Source organism: Pantherophis guttatus, chromosome 18 (genome assembly GCF_059756535.1).
Source record: "Pantherophis guttatus breed Tessera chromosome 18, ASM5975653v1, whole genome shotgun sequence".
In the NCBI taxonomy this organism is placed as follows: Eukaryota; Metazoa; Chordata; class Lepidosauria; order Squamata; family Colubridae; genus Pantherophis; species Pantherophis guttatus.
In genome coordinates this window covers 11588124-11604699 of record NC_142080.1, presented here as the reverse complement: position 1 = coordinate 11604699, position 16576 = coordinate 11588124, and the positions used below count along the sequence as shown (strand labels likewise).

Below are 16576 nucleotides of genomic sequence, written 5' to 3'. Positions count from 1 at the left end.
GTTGCTTCTTCTCCCTCCCCTTCTTCTTTGGGGCAGCCCCTGAGATATTGGAAGACTGCTATCCTGTCTCCCCTAGTCCTTCTCTTCATCAAACTAGACATAGCCGCCCTGAGTCTTCGGAGAGGGGCGGCATATAAATTCAATTGATTAAATTAAATTAAATTAAATTAAATTACCCAGTTCCTGCAACCGTTCTTCATATGTTTTCGCCTCCAGTGGTATTAACACTTCACGGGCTCTTGATTCTCTCCCTCTGTTTACGCAGCCCAGAACTGTGTTGGCTTTTTTGGCAGCTGCTGCACACGGCTGGCTCCTATCTAAATGGTTGTCCACTAGGACTCCAAGACCCCTCTCACAGTCACCACTATTGAGCAAGGGACCACGTCTACGGTACCTGTGCATTTGGTTTTTCTTCCCTAAAAGTAGAACCTGGCTTTTTTCACTCTTGAATTTCATTTTGTTAGATAGCGCCCAATGTTCAAGATCTGTCAAGATCCTTCCGTATCTTGAGCCTATCTGCTGGAGTGTTGGCTATTCCTGCCAGCTTGGTGTCATCTGCAAATTTGATGAGTTCCCCATCTCTCCCCTCCCCATCTCTCCCACCAAGCCATCAGTGACCGTCTGATAGGCCATGTCAATGGGGAAACCGGATTCACTTAAGAACCGTGTGACTAACTTAACAACTGCAGGTCGTACAGTGGGGCAAAACTTGCTAAAGAACTGTTTCGCTTAGCAGCAGAAATTTGGGGCTCAGTTGTGGTCGTAAGACGAGGACAATCTATAGAAGGAAATCACTGAAAGATCTTGTTTATCCTAAGTATTCGACCACGGCATTGGCTTAAGGACTGCTGAAGTCACTTAGTGACCACTGGAGGTTCTATGACAGTCATATGTCGAGGACTACAGTATGGCAAAAGGTAATGTAAATGATAGTTGTAAGAACACAAAACTGCCTATAATTCAAAGAGTAAAAGGAAATTGTGGTCATTGAGTCTTCCTTCCTTCCTTCCTCCCTCCCTTCCTTCCTTCCTTCCTTCCTTCCTTCCTTCCTTCCTACCTCCCTCCCTCCCTCCCTCACTCACTCACTCACTCACTCTCTCTGCTTCCTTCCTTCCTTCCATCCTTCCTTCTTTTCTTCCTCCCTCCCACCTTCCCCACCAACAACTTCTGGAGGGAAGCCCTTCCACCGATCAACAGACTAGCAGAAGACCTTGGAGACCCCCTGCTCAAGCAGCAGACCCTCTACAACAGGCACCCTCAAACTACGGCCCACGGGCAAAGAATACGGCCCGCGGAGTGGTGTGATTAAGCCCCGCCCCTTGCCCCGCCCCTAACTGCCTTATCTCCCAGCGAGCCAGCTGCAAGGCCAGCTGAGGGCCAGCTGAGGGGTGATCTCGCCGGTGCAGCCTGGAAAAGCAGCTCTGGGCTTGTAAAGAACTCCTTCAAATTAAAAGTCTTTAAAAACAATTTAAACGGGGGCTTAGGAAGGAGAAAAGCCAGAAAATAGACAGTTAAATTGGCCACGCCCACCCAGTCACATGACCACCTAGCCATGCCCACCCACCCCGTCCGGTCCCCCAACAGTCTGAGGGACTGTGAATCGGCCCCCTCTTTAAAACGTTGGAGGACCCCTGCTCTACAACCTCAGACCAATGGCTGTCCAGAATATTGGGGTGCATCCCAAGGTCTCCTCACCTCCGAGAAGAAAAGCTTCCCGATGGTCTTCTCTCTTAGATCGGGACGGGGCAGGTAGGTGTTGGCCTCTCTGAACATCACCTTCAGCCCCAGTTTAGAGAAGCTGACTAAGTTCCCAAAAGAGCAAATATGGAGAGCTCAGACGAGATCTGCTGGTTAGGGAGAAGAAAATCACCAAGCTAGAGAAATCATGATCTGAATTCAATTACTCAATGAATTACTCCATTTAGAGAATTCCTCACCCTCCCTCTCGCCTCCCACTCTCTCTCACCCTCCCTCTCTCTTTTTCACTCTTCCCTTCCCTCCCTTTCTTCCCCTCTAACCTTTCCTCTCCCTCACTTTCGCCTTCTGTGTCTCCCTCCCTCCTTCTTTCTCTCCCTCCCTCCTCCCTGAGACTGATTTCTAGGATCTTACCCAATGAATCCAAACACAGGATGCAGTGAACCAATGCTCTTTATTGATCAACGTTTCTATTACAGGTATTTAGCTGGAAGTGGCCCCTGGACGCCTGGACCATGACTTAAGTACCTGGGAGGCGGAGCTAAGGGAAGGAGGGGTCAGGGGAGGATCCAGGTGGATGTAGAGTTAACCCTTATCATACCTGGGATGGTGAATGGTGGGCATTTACACATAACAAATCCCCCTCTAAATGCCCAACAGTTGGACCTGTTACAGAAGCCATGGATCAGGCCCAATAACTGGCACGAGTCAATCATTTGAATAAGTCTCTTTTATTTACAGGTTCATCATTACATCACATACTGCATCTGGAAGTGGAAGTCGGGGAAGAGTGTGTCTACTTTTTATACTTGTGGGCGGAGATTCAGGTAAGGAGTGGTCAGTGGGTGGTACTGACCAAGTGAGTATTGTAGTTAACCCCTGCACTACTGTGTCCCTCTTGACCCCTGGCATGAGTAAGGCATTTATTTCTGACAAATCCCCCTCTAAATGCCTGACCTGTGGCTGTGGATCTGACTGTTTAAATGGTGCCCAAGGGCGGATATTGAGTTTGGATACCAGGTGTGAGTGTTGCCTGCCCTGTAGTGGTTTCGTGAGTATGTCTGCAGTCTGTTCTTCTGTGTCGCAATGTATGGCCTTTACAAATCCGATTTTAGAGAGCTGTCTCACATGCTTGTACTTTATGTCAATATGCCTGGATCTCTGCCCTACCGCGTCGGCCATGGAGATTTCTATAGCGGCCTTGTTGTCTTCGTAGATGTTTATCGGATACGCAGGTTTGCACCACACACTGGCGAGTAGGTCGTCAAACCAGATGAGGTTGTTTGCGGCCTTGGATAGGCATATGTACTCCGCCTCTGTGGTTGAAGTGGCCACTAAGTTTTGCTTACCCGTGTACCAATGCACCGGACTATTGTTCAAGTAGAATACGTATCCTGATGTGCTTTTCCAGCTTTTGGTGTCACCGGCCCAGTCAGCATCAGCATAGCAGGAGAGGACGGGCTCATTGGACGGCTCTGGTTCTAGGACTAGACATGCGTCGGCACTTTGCTTCAGGTACCTCAGTACCCTCTTTACAGCGTCCCAGTGGTACATGGTGGGTTTGCCTATGTGCCTGGACAATAGATTAACTGATAATGCAATATCTGGCCTGGTCCAGTTGGCGATATATAAAAGAGAGCCTATGACTGACCTGTACAGTGTGTTGTCTTCAAACTCGGGTGATTCACCATGTGTATTTTTTAGGAAGTCCGGCTGCATGGGTGATTCACACCCCTTGGCATCTGCCATGTTGCATTTGTGTAGTATTTCTTCTATCTTTTCTTTCTGGGACAGTTGAAAGCCCTTAGGTGTTTCGTTGACCTGCACGCCTAGGTATCTGTTTATTTTCCCTAGGTATTTTAATGTGAAGTGTTCACTTAGTTTACTGGCGAAGGCGTTGCGGTTCCCTTCGTGTTTACTGATGTAAAGTATGTCGTCCACGTAGACTAGGATGTATTCTGGTGAATCCCCCTCTCTCCTAGTGAAAAAACAGTTGTCGGCTATGGTTGCTGTAAATCCCATTGACTTCAGGACCTCAACCAGGCACTCATACCAGCGTTTGCCGGATTGTTTCAGTCCATATAGGTTTTTGTGAAGTAGCCAGGTGTCCCCCCCTGTTGGTCTCTTTACTGTGCGGTGCCCTAACGTATATTTCCTTATCTAGGTTGGCATGCAGGTAAGCTGTCTATACATTGAACTGATGTACCTCTAGTCCTAGCAGGGAAGCGATGACCAGGGCACTCTTGACACTTTCAGTCCTTACAGTTGGTGAGTAAGTGTCAGTGTAGTCTTCTGGGAACCTCTGGGCAAATCCCTGGGCAACCAGCCTAGCCTTGTACAGGTTTTGGCCACCCTCCAGGTTCTTGATTTTGAAGATCCACCTGGTACCTATCGTATTTTTGCCCTCTGGAACCTCGGCTGGAATGTAAACTTCTAGCTCTCTCAGACTGTCCATTTCCTTGGCCATGGCTGATTCCCATTTCGACCTCTCCTCTTGTGGTAGTCTCAATACCTCTTCATATGAGTTAGGTGTGATATGGTTCGTGTGTATGTGCATCACATAGTCATTTAACCTTCTTGGTAATTGGTTCCTGGTTGATCTGACTGGCCTATCTGTCGTTTGTTCGGTGTCATGTAAGTACCTGGCTTCCTTTTGTGTTAGTGAGTCTACACTTATCTTGGGGTGATTCCCTTTCCATTCCTCAACCTTGATGCCTTGGAGCTTGGGTTTGTGTTCCTTCCTTTCCTGTCTATCTGCCGTTTCGTGTTTATCTTGCACTTGCTCGTCTGGCCTAGTCTCCTGCCTGGTGGATACCTCGTTGAGGTGTATCCTGGACCAGTTAGCTTGTTCATGGAATACCGCTGTCCTAGAGATCACGAATCTGTCGTTATTGTCCACAAATCTGAACCCCTTGGTACCTGGCTCGTACCCCATAAATCTCAGTCTCCTGGATACTTTGTCCCCCTTCCTGCGCAGCTGTTTGGGTATATGGACATCAGCAGTTACGCCGAATACATGTAGGTGTGCTATCTGTGGTTTTTTGTTGTACATGAGTTCGTATGGCGTTTTGTCTATTACACTGGACCAGGTTCTGTTGAGTGTGTAGTTTGAGTAAACTAAGGCCTCAGACCAAAAATGTTGACCAATTCCCGCGTCCTCTAAAGCGCACCTGATCATAGTCTGTAGCGTGGAATTCCGTCGTTCTGCGACACCGTTCTGAAAGGCCGAGAACGGGGACGACGTAAAGTGAAGCACGCCTTTGGATCTGAGCCAATGAGAGAAATCCTTTGACAGGAACTCAGATCCTCTGTCTGTCATGATTTGTTTGATTTGTGTGTTGTTTTGAGTCTCTACCCTTTTGTAGAACTCTTTGAATTTTTGGAAGGCCTCATCCTTTCGTTTTAGAGTATAGACGAAGCCATAACGACTATAATCGTCTACGATGGTGAGAAAGTATCTTTTCTTGTATTTGATGGATGGCCTTAGGGGCCCCACCAGATCCATATGGACTAAATTGAATACTTGTTTGGTGGCGCGTGAGGATTTCTTAGGTCTGGGTTTGACCTTTAGCTTAGAACATTAGCACACCGAGCACTCGAGGTAATTTTCACAACTCTTTATTTTGACGCCCTCGGTACAGTTGGCCATTTTTTGGATTACGGGGAAACTGGCGTGCCCTAGTCTCCGGTGTAGTAAGTGAACACAGTCGTCGTGCATGAGTTTGCCTATCGATGGCCTTCCCTGGGTGTGTTTGGTGGAGTGTGTTTCATGTGTCATGTTCTCCTCACTCTCTGTCTCTCTCTCATTCACCTGTTCTTCCTCAGCTTTGTCCTGGTTAGTGTCCTTCGTGTATTCTGAGTTGGTGTATATGCTGGGTGTGTTATTCTCATGGAATGTTATGTATGGTAGCCCTTGCTTGATTGTCACTCTACCTACTCCCTCTCTACCCTTGCTGACGTGAGCCTTCCCTTCTGCAAAGGTTACCTTGATCCCTGATTCTTCACTGAGTTTTAATGCAGCCAATATGTTGTGGGGTATCTCCGGGACCAGTAATACCCCCTCTATTTTCCCTATGCCTGGTAGCGTAACTACCCCCCTGCCTGTTACCTTAACCTCGCTTTGGTTTGCAACCTTGATTGAAAAATTCTCCTCTGTGAATGAGGAGAGCAGTTTTTGGTTATAGGTCGTGTGGTTGGAGGCCCCAGAGTCCAGAAGCCACGAGTTGGCCTCCCCATCCTGACATGTTATGTGGGTGCGCTCCCCTATCCCATATAATGATCCTGTTCTGCTGTCACGTGAACTATCCCTGTTCCCCCTCCTGTCTCTGGGATTGGGTGAGTCCCTGCGTTCTGTACCTCTCTTCAGAAGTGTGTCTCTCTTTCTGTCTGAATCTATGTTCCGGTCTGCTTCTCTCTCTGTGGTTCTTGGGGCAGTCTCTCTTGAGATGTCCCCTTGACCCGCAGCTATAGCACTCTGTTACGCCATGCTGCCTGTCTTGGAAGGCTACTTTCTTTTCGTGTTTATGTTCTCTGGAGGGACCAGAGCGGCTCCTTTTCAGATTGTCTTCAGCGATCAGTTTGTTAGACAGCTTCTCAACGGACAGGAGGCCTAGACTAACAGTATCTAAGTGTGCTAAGAAGCTGTCCCATGAGTGATCTAAAGAGTTAATTATTACACTCTTCATGATCTGATCTGATATGACTTCCCCCCTAAGGTGTAGTTCTGCCCTGGTAGCGTTTAGGGACACCAGGTGCTCGCTTATGGGGGTCCCCGGTTTGACTCTGGCAGAGAAGAAATCTTTGGAAATCTGGGTAGTGGTTGCCACACTTTCACTGTAAAATAACCCAAACATTTTTTGTATGATTTCTGACACAGTGAGATTGTGACCAATGCTATGGTAAATTGTGGGAGATATGCTAGAAATTAAAAGGTAAAATGCCCTATGGTGCAATACAGTCCAACTCTAAAGTCCATGGTCTCTCTGGGGGGGTCATTAATAAAATGTGACATGTTTTCTTTTAGGAACACCACCTGAAGCTGCTGTGACCACTCTAGGATATTGCCCCAATCCATCCTCAACTTTGGAAAGTCACTTGGTAAGTTCCCAGCATTATTTGTAAAATTACTTACTGCAGGCTGCTGTCCATGGTTCTTTATGTGCCTATAACAGCAGTACGGCATGGGAACGCTTGCCGGCAGTTTAAAAGTCCCTCTCTGTAATTTTTTTCTTTTTTCTTCCTCTAGGTGAAACAGCGCATGCGCGAAGTCCATTTCAGCTCTGCCGTCATCGTGGAAGGACCTGTTCATTGCAGCTCCGGCGTAGAGGTCTCTATCTCTCAGGTAGGCCTCGGCTTCGGTCTTGGGGGTCCAGGTGTGCTCCGGAAGGTGTTGTCTTGCAGCGGCTTCGTCAAAGTGAAGATCCTGATGGCGTTGGAGTCCCGGCGACGAATGCAGGTAGCTGCCCCAATCCCTGCGTTCTGGGGTGCGTGGCCTGGGCGATCGGAGGCGCAGTGTCCTTGGGGTGCGTAGGGGGGTTGGCGCGCTGGCGTGGGCATCGGTAGTCCTCGGGTGGGTGTTCCGGTGCCCCTCTCCTCGCTTTCCTTTTTGCTTGGGCCCCTCCGGTTCCCCTTTTGCGATTTTGAGGCCTGGGCTGAAGGCGGCGGCAAGGGTCTTCATGGCCTTATCGACTTGCCACTCGGTCGGGGTGCATCTGGAGTCCGAATCGGATTCTGTCCCCTCACCCCGGTCACTTTCTTCGCCGCTTAGGGTTGGGTATTTTTCGCGCGCCGGCCATTTTGAATTCTGGCTACCGATTGGACGGGAGTCGGCCATCTTGTCCGACCACGTGGTCAAAGATGGCCGCTGTTTCAAATTTTGAGCGGGGCTTCGCGGCTCGGTGACTGCTGTGGGGTCTTTTTGGGGCGATCCACTCACCGAGTTCAGCTTTTCGAGCTCCGGATCCTAGTCTTCCTCGCTCCTCGCCACATCGCGGTCCATTATGAAGCTTCGCAGGTCCGCGAGAAGGTTCTTGTCGCTGGCTCGCTCCTTTAGTAATCATAGGACGTCGAGTCGTAGTCTTTCTTCCTCCCGGTCATCATGGTCTGCTATTTTTCCTTTCTTGACCTCCCCCTTTTCTTCTGTTGCAGTGGCCTTGGGGTCGATCGAGGTTTCTGCCTTCCCTGGCGATCCCGCTGGGTTGCCCTCTCGTTGCTTCGGTGTCGTTGCCATCTCGTTGGCAGCGATGTGTCCTCATTGCGTGATCGGGAGTTATTGGGCCATAAAACCATCCTCTGCTACCATATTGTTACAGAATCCATGGATCAGGCCCAATAACTGGCACGAGTCAATCATTTGAATAGGTCTCTTTTATTTACAGGTTCATCATTACATCACATACTGCATCTGGAAGTGGAAGTCGGGGAAGAGTGTGTCTACTTTTTATACTTGTGGGCAGAGATTCAGGTAAGGAGTGGTCAGTGGGTGGTACTGACCAAGTGAGTATTGTAGTTAACCCCTGCACTACTGTGTCCCTGTTGACCCCTGGCATGAGTAAGGCATTTATTTCTGACAGGACCTGCTTGCGTATTCTGTACCCGTACCCCTAATTTAGTCGTAAGGTAGGCATGTTGTTTGCTGGGTAGAGGTTTGGTCAGGATGTCTGCGGCTTGCTCGGCGGTCTCACAATGTACAGCCTTAATAAAACCAATGTTTGTTAATTCTCTGACATGTTTGTGCTTAATGTCTATATGTCTGGACCTTTGGCCTACTGCTTCTGCCATGGATATGTCTATGGCTGCTTTGTTGTCCTCATGTATTACTATCGGGTAGGCCGATTCATTCATCTTTTGTACCATTGGAAAACTAGCGTGGCCTAGTTTTCTGTGTAGTAAGTGGGCGCACCCATCATGAATGGGTTTGCCAATATGTGGTTTCCCTTTGTGTGTTGTGTTTGTGGTGGGTTTGCCTCCTGCGGTGTGTTCTCCTTCACCCCCTCTATTTTCTGTGGGCATGCTTGTCCCTTTCTCGTTACTTTCTGAGTTAGTGTTTGAGTGCTCTTGGGGCACTAAGTAGGATAGTCCCCCTTCTATGATGATCTTTCCTATGCTTCTCTTTCCTTTGGTCATATATGCTTTCCCTTCCCTGAAGGTTGTCTCAATGCCCAAGTCTTTACTTAGTTTGAGTGTTGCTAATATATTGTGGGGTATTGCTGGGATGAATAGTACCCCCTCTATCTTCCCTATTCCATCTATGTGTGCGCTCCCTTCTCCTTTCACCAATACCTTGTTCTGGTTGGCTACATTGATGTGGTATTCCTTAGGTGTGAATGCCTCCAGTATGTTCCTATTGTTGGTGGTGTGATTGGTGGCTCCTGAGTGAATGAACCATGTGTTCCTTCCTTTTGCCTGGGTGTTTGGGTGTTGGTGGTCTCTAAGTTCGTATAGTGACCCAGTCTGACTATCCCTGGAGCTATCCCTATATCCTCTCCTGTCCCTGGGGTTGGGTGAGTCCCTGTGCCTGAACCTGCTTTCTGGGGAGCGCCTGTCTGAGTAACCTGGTTTGCGGCCTTGCCTTTCCCTATGGTAGCTGTGGTCCCTGTCCCTCTGGTTTCTGGGCAATCTCTCCTATAGTGATTCCTAGACCCACAGTTAAAACATTCTGGCTTATCTTGGTCCCTGGTCTGGAAGTCTACCCTTTTTGTTGGTCTGCTTTCCCTGAGGCTTGATGAGCGTTCCCTTCTCAGGCTGTCCTCCGCAATCAGCCTGTTGGATAACGTCTCTAAAGAGAGGTGCTCTATGTTGAGACTATCCAGTTGCATGATAAAGTTCTCCCAACTGGGGTTTAGGGAGTTTATGATGATGCTTTTCATGATATTATCAGAAATGGTTTCCCCCCTTTGTATGAGTTCTGCCCTGGTGGTGTTTAGCTTGAGTATATGTTCCCCCATGGGTGTCCCTGCCTTATGCCTGGCTGAGTAAAATTCCCTGGATCTTTTGGTTGTAGTGGCTGCACTCTTACTGTAAAATAAATTAAGTATTTTTTATAGTATCTCTGCCACGGTTAAGTGGTGGCCAAGACTGGGGTAAATGCTGGGTGACAAGCTAGACATTAGCAGATAGTAAGCCCTGTGGTGCAAACAGTCAATCTCAAAAGTCCATGGCTTCTTGGGTGGGTCATCAAATAAGTACAACATATTTTCTTTCAGAAAAGCAATCTGTAGTTGGTGGTACCACTCCAAAAGATTGGCCCCATCTAATTTCAATTTGTAATTGTCAGCAGTGAAAGTTATATTACTTACAGTCTGTTGCTGTCCATGGTTCTTTATGTGAGTGAACTCACAATATGCTGGGGGAATGCTTGTTGCCAGTCTGAACTGACTTATCTCTATGTTCCTTGTACTTATCTCTATGTTCCTTGTACTTATCTCTATGTTCCTTGTACTTCCTGTAGGTGGCGACTGGGCATGCGCGAGGCTCATTTCGCGCCGGAGGTCGTCTGGTGAGGAGCTCCTTATTGCTGCTCTCAGGCCTAGGCCTAGGCCTGCTGGTGGGGGGCTGGGCTCGCTCCTGGCGGGCCCGTAGCCCTCCCTGGGCGTCGGATGCCATGGCTGGGCCCCTGCATCTTGGGCGAAGGCTGGAAGAAGGCGAGGAGGTGAGGCGGTCGCAGGTCGAGGATCCCTGGAGACGGTGGCGGCGGCTGTCGTAAGTCGAGGATCTCCCGGATTCGGCGGCACGGTAGCGGCGGTGTCAGGTATGCTTCCTTCAATATCCAGGAAAGAAAAACCCAAACTCAATCATTTTAAAGAGCTTAGTACTTTTACTGAATATGAAATGATCGCAACCCAGGTAAAGCTGGAAGTGAGCAAAATGCGCGAAATAGCATCTACTAAGCTTCTCCCCCCCCCCCATGTCCATTGACCATCATCCAATCCAAAGGTCTCCCAAAGGTCAGGTGGCATCACGTCTGGCAACGTCATTCATCAGGAATGTAGGGCAGTTGGTCAGCCGGCCCCTTTGGAGATTCACTTTCGTTTCTTGGGAAGACACGTCCTACAATGGAAAAAACACCTCCTGCACCTTCCCCCCCTTCGCCCCCTTTACTAGTCCCTCCCCCCGTTTCTTATGGCAGCTGAAGCAGGCAAAGCTGAGGCTGACATTCGGCCCCTCTTGCAGAAGAGAAGTTATTCCTAAATAAGAGAAAGGGAAAAAAGAGAGAAACAGAATATATACAATAATTATGGTTTATCTGGGTATTTGGTATAGAATTGCTGTATTTTCTTGGGAGCTCGGACATCCCGTTTATTCACCCATTCAGCCTGAGACAAAGGGAAATGTTTCCAGGCTATCAGATATTGGACTTTACCATGGTGTTTCCTAGAGTCCAAGATTTCCTTAACTTCAAAATGTTGCTCCCCCTCTATGAGAATGGGAATTGGAGGGGTGCTTTGATCAGCCCTCAGGGGAGACGAGTGTTCAGGTTTTAATAAACTAACATGAAATACAGGATGTATACGTCTCAACGTTTTTGGCAATTCCAATTCAACTGTTACTGGATTAATCAGTCTAATCACACGAAATGGTCCTACATACTTAGGGCCAGTTTTTTCGACTTCTGGGTAGTCTGTAAATATTTAGTAGATAAATAAACTTTATCACCCACTTTATAAATGTGAGCTGGGGACCTTTTCTTATCGGCTTGCGCCTTATGGGCCCGGTGTGCCTCATCTAATGCCTTCCGAGTCACTGCCCATGTGCTCTTTAATTGTTCAATCCAATCCATCAAAGAGGGATTCTGGGGATCATCTTGTGGTAGCTCGGGAATGGGTACGAAATCCTGGCCCGAAGCGACCTTAAAAGGAGTGAATCCGGTGCTACTGTGTACGGAATTATTATATGCCACCTCTGCAAATGGCAACAAGTCTACCCAATTGTCTTGCTGGTAATTTACGTAACACCTCAGGTATTGTTCTAGAACCCCATTGGTTCTTTCATAGGCCCCATTTGTCTGAGGGTGGTGACTGGAACTCAGCCCCTGGGCGGAGCTTATCAACTTCAAAAACTCTGTCCAGAAACTGGAAGTAAATTGCACACCCCTTGGAGATCCATGTAGCCGGTAAATCTGCCGAATAAACAGTTTTGCAAGGGTTTTTGCTGAAGGGATCTTTGAGCAAGGGATGAAATGTACTTGTTTGGAAAACAAATCAGTTACTACCCAAATGACAGTGCAGCCTTCACTCTCTGGTAAGTCCACAATAAAATCCATAGATATTTCCTTCCATGGGGCATTCGGTCTGGCCACACCTTGCAGTAATCCAGGGGTTTTTCCTGGAGGTCTTTTAGCCGAGGCACATACTGGACAGCTAGCCACATATGCCTCTATGTCCTTTTTAAGTGCAGGCCACTAAAATTGTCTCTTAACAAGATGTAGAGTCTTGACAAACGCAAAGTGTCCCACGGCCTTGGCATCATGAGCATATTTCAATACGGTTGTTCTTAATGTGGTCGGAACATACAATTTCGATCCAACCCAAGCTAGTCCGTCACAAAGTGTGCATTCATTCGAGTGGTTCTTAAACCACTCGTCAGTTTTTAGCGCTTCTCGCAATTTTTCGAGTAAATCCCCCAAGAGTTCTGGTTCGGGTTTTCCCTGCGCTCTGGTAGTGACAGGTGTTGCCAATTGTGTCGAGGGGATCATAGGTTGAACCACCTCCTTCTTGATGCTGTTATACTGCGGCAATCTGGAAAGTGCGTCCGCCATGAAGTTCTTTCCACCAGGAAGATAACGTAGGGTGAAATTGAAACGATTGAAATGTTGGGCCCAACGAGCCTGTTTTGGTGATAGTTTGTGTCGTGTTTTTAATGCCTCTAAATTCTTGTGATCAGTCCACACTTCGAAAGGGTGTTTCGCCCCTTCTAAAAATTGTCTCCATGTTAACAGCGCCCATCTAACTGCAAACGTCTCTTTCTCCCATATGGCCCATCTCCTTTCCGTTTCTGATAGTTTACGGGACGTGTAAGCACAGGGTTGTAATATCCCGTTCTCATTCTTTTGCAAGAGTATTGCTCCTACAGCTACGTCACTGGCGTCAGCTTGTACTACAAAAGGTTGTTCCATGTCGGGGTGTTTGAGCATTGGTTCAGCCGCAAACAGCTGTTTCAATTTTTCAAAAGCGGCTTGACAATCCATAGTCCATTCTAGTGGTTTCGAGGGTTTGGGCTCTACTTCCCCTTTCCTTTTTAGCAAGTCTGTAATTGGTAGTGCGGTTTCTTATGGCAGCTGAAGCAGGCAAAACTGAGGCTGACAGGCAGTGGATCCTGGGCGACGTTGGAGGACCTCCGGATGGGCCAGGAAGCCTGGTGGAGGCCGCGTGGTTGGTGAGTCATTGTTTCTTCTCCTCATTCCGCGGCCTAGGGAAGTTGGTGCGGCGGGTGGCGAGTGCGAATCCTGCAGGTATTCAGTCCTGCAGGCGGCTGGGTCTTGGGTGTAGTTTTTGGGGTGCGTTGTCCCACGTGGTGTCTGCTGGCGTGCTGCAAGAGTTCCGGTGGCTACCCTGCTGCTCTTTTGGGGGTGCTGAGCGTCGGTTTGTTTCTTCCTGGCTCCTGGGGACTTGAGTGCTGAGCCGAGTGCTGCAGCCAGGTTTTCGATCGTTTCGTCTGCTTCGGGCTCGATGGGTGAGCCCCCGCAGGCTTGTGATCTTGCTTGGGTGCTGTTTTGGGGGTCTTCCCCAGCGAAGTTGGGGTTCTCGCTGTTTCCCGCCATTCTATTTGAATCTCAGCTTCCCATTGGCTGTTGGCCATTCCAAGATGGCCGCCGAGAGCATGGCGCGGAAATGAAATCCTCTACGTCCGGAGCTTCAGCTTGGGGATACCTTCCTCTTGCCGGGCTGAGGATTTCTTCTCTCTGTTGCTGGGTGCTCATCGCTGCTCCATTGCTTTCGAGTAGGCTTTGGAGTTTCGCAATGAGCTCCTCTTTGCTGGCAGTCGCTTCCATCATCCCCAGGATGGTGGATCGGAATTCTTCATTGCTTGGTGGCTCTGCCCTTTCGCAGTAGTAGGTTTCTTCTCTTGGCCCTTCGTCCCTGAGTTGTGGACTCGGGTTGTAGTCTCCATCACCTTCAGTTGTGGTGGTCCTTGCTGTGGCACCTTCGAGAACCTGCAGTTCTTTCATCTGTTTGATGTAGGATCTGGTGGCCATTCTTTTCTCTGCCTCTGTCTGGGTTCTTGATTCTGCCATCTCTGTGAGTTGCGGGTAAACCGTCCTCTGCTACCAACCTGTGACTGATTTCTAGGATCTTACCCAATAACTCCAAACACAGGATGCAGTGAACCAATTCTCTTTATTGATCAATGTTTCTATTACAGGTATTTAGCTGGAAATGGCCCCTGGACGCCTGGACCATGTCTTAAGTACCTGGGAGGCGGAGCTAAGGTAAGGAGGGGTCAGGGGAGGATCTAGGTGGATGTAGAGTTAACCCTTATCATACCTGGGATGGTGAATGGTGGGCATTTATACATAACAGAACCAGCCTATGCCAGTCTTCAAAGCCCTGAAACCTCATTGAACATCAGTTAACTCTGCATTCGTATTTGTCTTTATCTCCCCTCCCATTTGTGTTTCCATATTTATTTATTTATTTTATTAAATTTCTATACCGCCCTTCTCCCGAAGGACTCAGAGCGGTGAACAGCCAGAAGATAAAACACAGAGATACAAAAATTTAAAATAGATTAAAAACGAATTAAATAATTTGGCTGAATTTAAAATACCCCATAATTTAAACAGATTAAAATTTGTATTTAAAATTTATATTTAAAAGGGGAGAAGATTTAGGCCAGGCCAGCTTGATGAAAGAAAAACGTTTTAAGCGGTTTTGCAGGACTAACATCTCTGAAAAAGGGGGCAGAATGTCAGAACTGCAATCTTCAACTTGGCACTTCACTGGCGTCCTGCCACCAATTGTTAGGGGAGAGGATGGAGGCAATTGTCACGGACAGGGTAGAGTTGGCCTACAGGGAGGGCGTGTAACAGGCTTCAAAGAAACCACAGGTGTGAGAACCAGCCTGTTCCAGTCTTCAAGTCCACAAAGCCTGAGAAAAGAATGCAAACTCCACCAAGAGGCACCAAACACCTCCTCGGCACACCATTGGTTGAAGCTTTAGTTCTAGCCGGCTTTTGCTGCAACCACTAATTCCTCTTTTAAAAACCTATCACTTCAACCAAGTGACACTTCAACCAAGTGTCCGGGAGGATCCCGGATCTGCGCACCTTCCGTCATGCGCTTAAAACATTTTTATTTCATCAAGCTGGCCTGGCCTAAATCTTCTCCTCTTTTAAATTTAAATTTTAAATACAAATTTTAATCTGTTTAATTATGGGGTATTTTAAAATTCAGCCAAATTATTTAATTCGTTTTAATCTATTTTAAATTTTGTATCTCTGTATTTTATCTTCTGGCTGTTCACCGCCCTGAGTCCTTCGGGAGAAGGGCGGTATAGAAATTTAATAAAATAAATAAATAAATAAATAAAACGGAGTGGAGGGTCTTTCTTTCCTAACGACCTACTTTTGGCAAGCCTAAAAACATCATCCTGGGCAAAGGAAGGAGGCCAGGAACTTCCTGACATGATTGGGATACCTACTAGAAACACTCACGTCAAAGGACTCTTCCACCACATTTTTGTTGCGATTTGGCGAGATCTGGCCATGAATGGTGTGGATGGGTTTTAATTGTTTTCTTTTATTGAAAAGTTTTACAAACAAGAATTTTTTTTCCAAATATTTCCCCTCCCCCGCTCCTTTCCCTCCCCCCTCTACCCCCCCCAGACTTCCCAGAACAAAATACAGGTAAAACAATTAACAGTCATATGCTAAGCTAAGCTAACTAACTATAGATTCCTATCCCCCCCTCGACACTTTAACTCACCTTTTACTTAACTAAATATACATACTCTTAACTTTTCCATTCATTCATAAGCTATTTGATACTTTTTAGTCCGATATTTGTTTTGAATATAATCAATCCATCTTCTCCATTCCAATATATATTTTTCTTGTGAGTGATCTTTCAAATATGCTGAAATTTTCGCCATTTCTGCCAAATTTGCCACTTTTAATGTCCACTCTTCAATAGTAGGCAATTCTTCCTTCTTCCAGTATTGCGCCACCAAAAGTCTAGCTGCAGTTATTAAATTTAAAATCCATTTAGTCTCTATAACCGTACAATTATACCCAAGAAAAACAATTGTGGGGTAAACTTTATCTTCTTTTTAAGAATATTTTGGATAATCCACCATATTTTAATCCAAAATGCTTTAACTTTTTTACAAGTCCACCATATATGATAATCACAATCACATCTCCAACACTTAGATTGCAAATTCGGATACATACAAGCCAACTTTTTAGGATCTAAATGCCATCTGTAAAACATTATATAAAAATTTTCTCTTAAATTTTGTGCTTGCATAAATTTTACATTTGTTTCTATTTCTTGCATAAGTATCTTGGTTACCCAAACCATGTCTATTCTGGACCAGGACTTATGGGGGTTAGAATAATATGTGAATTTCTTTACCTCGGAATTATAAAATCTGCAACCATCTATTAAATTCACTTCTTGTACTAAATCCATAAAAGTTCTAGGCAGTACATTTTTCTTTTTTTTATTACTCTGATCACTGCTATAATCCTTTTTACATCTACAATTGCGTTGAAATCGCCGATCAAACATATATTCCCTATTTTTTCTTCTATTATCTTTTGATGTACTTTTTTTTGTAAAATTCTAATTGTCCACTGTTCGGCGCATAGATAACCACCAATAACATACTTTTATATTTAAATTTTACTTCTATCATCAATATTCTTCCTACTGAATCTGCA

At 46.7% G+C, this 16576-nt stretch overlaps 1 protein-coding gene across 3 annotated transcripts; it reads left to right on the top strand.

The window, feature by feature from the left end:
• Positions 1-2384: 2384 nt before the first annotated feature.
• Positions 2385-13463, top strand: LOC148111571 (uncharacterized). Of its 3 annotated transcripts, XM_087880754.1 has the most exons (7): positions 2385-2522; positions 3860-3963; positions 6719-6792; positions 6941-7036; positions 8073-8158; positions 10145-10444; positions 12971-13463. In XM_087880754.1, exons 2-6 carry the CDS (start codon positions 3924-3926, stop codon positions 10194-10196), a joined length of 348 nt encoding a protein of 115 aa, XP_087736880.1. In that variant the 5' UTR covers positions 2385-2522; positions 3860-3923; the 3' UTR covers positions 10197-10444; positions 12971-13463. The 3 variants fall into 3 exon arrangements, 2 of the variants coding, with proteins under 2 accessions (XP_087736880.1, XP_087736879.1); XR_015730349.1 differs by lacking the exon at positions 3860-3963; XM_087880753.1 differs by lacking the exons at positions 8073-8158; positions 10145-10444; positions 12971-13463 and having other exon boundaries at positions 6941-8036.
• Positions 13464-16576: the final 3113 nt, after the last annotated feature.

What these genes read in the sequence shown, in the direction of transcription:
- LOC148111571 (XM_087880753.1), top strand. Translation starts at nt 3,924, where the DNA reads ATGACCAGGGCACTCTTGACACTTTCAGTCCTTACAGTTG. An exon ending in ACTTTCAGTCCTTACAGTTG is followed by an intron (nt 3,964 to 6,718) that starts GTGAGTAAGTGT and finishes GTTTTCTTTTAG; the next exon opens with GAACACCACCTGAAGCTGCT. An exon ending in CAACTTTGGAAAGTCACTTG is followed by an intron (nt 6,793 to 6,940) that starts GTAAGTTCCCAG and finishes TTCTTCCTCTAG; the next exon opens with GTGAAACAGCGCATGCGCGA.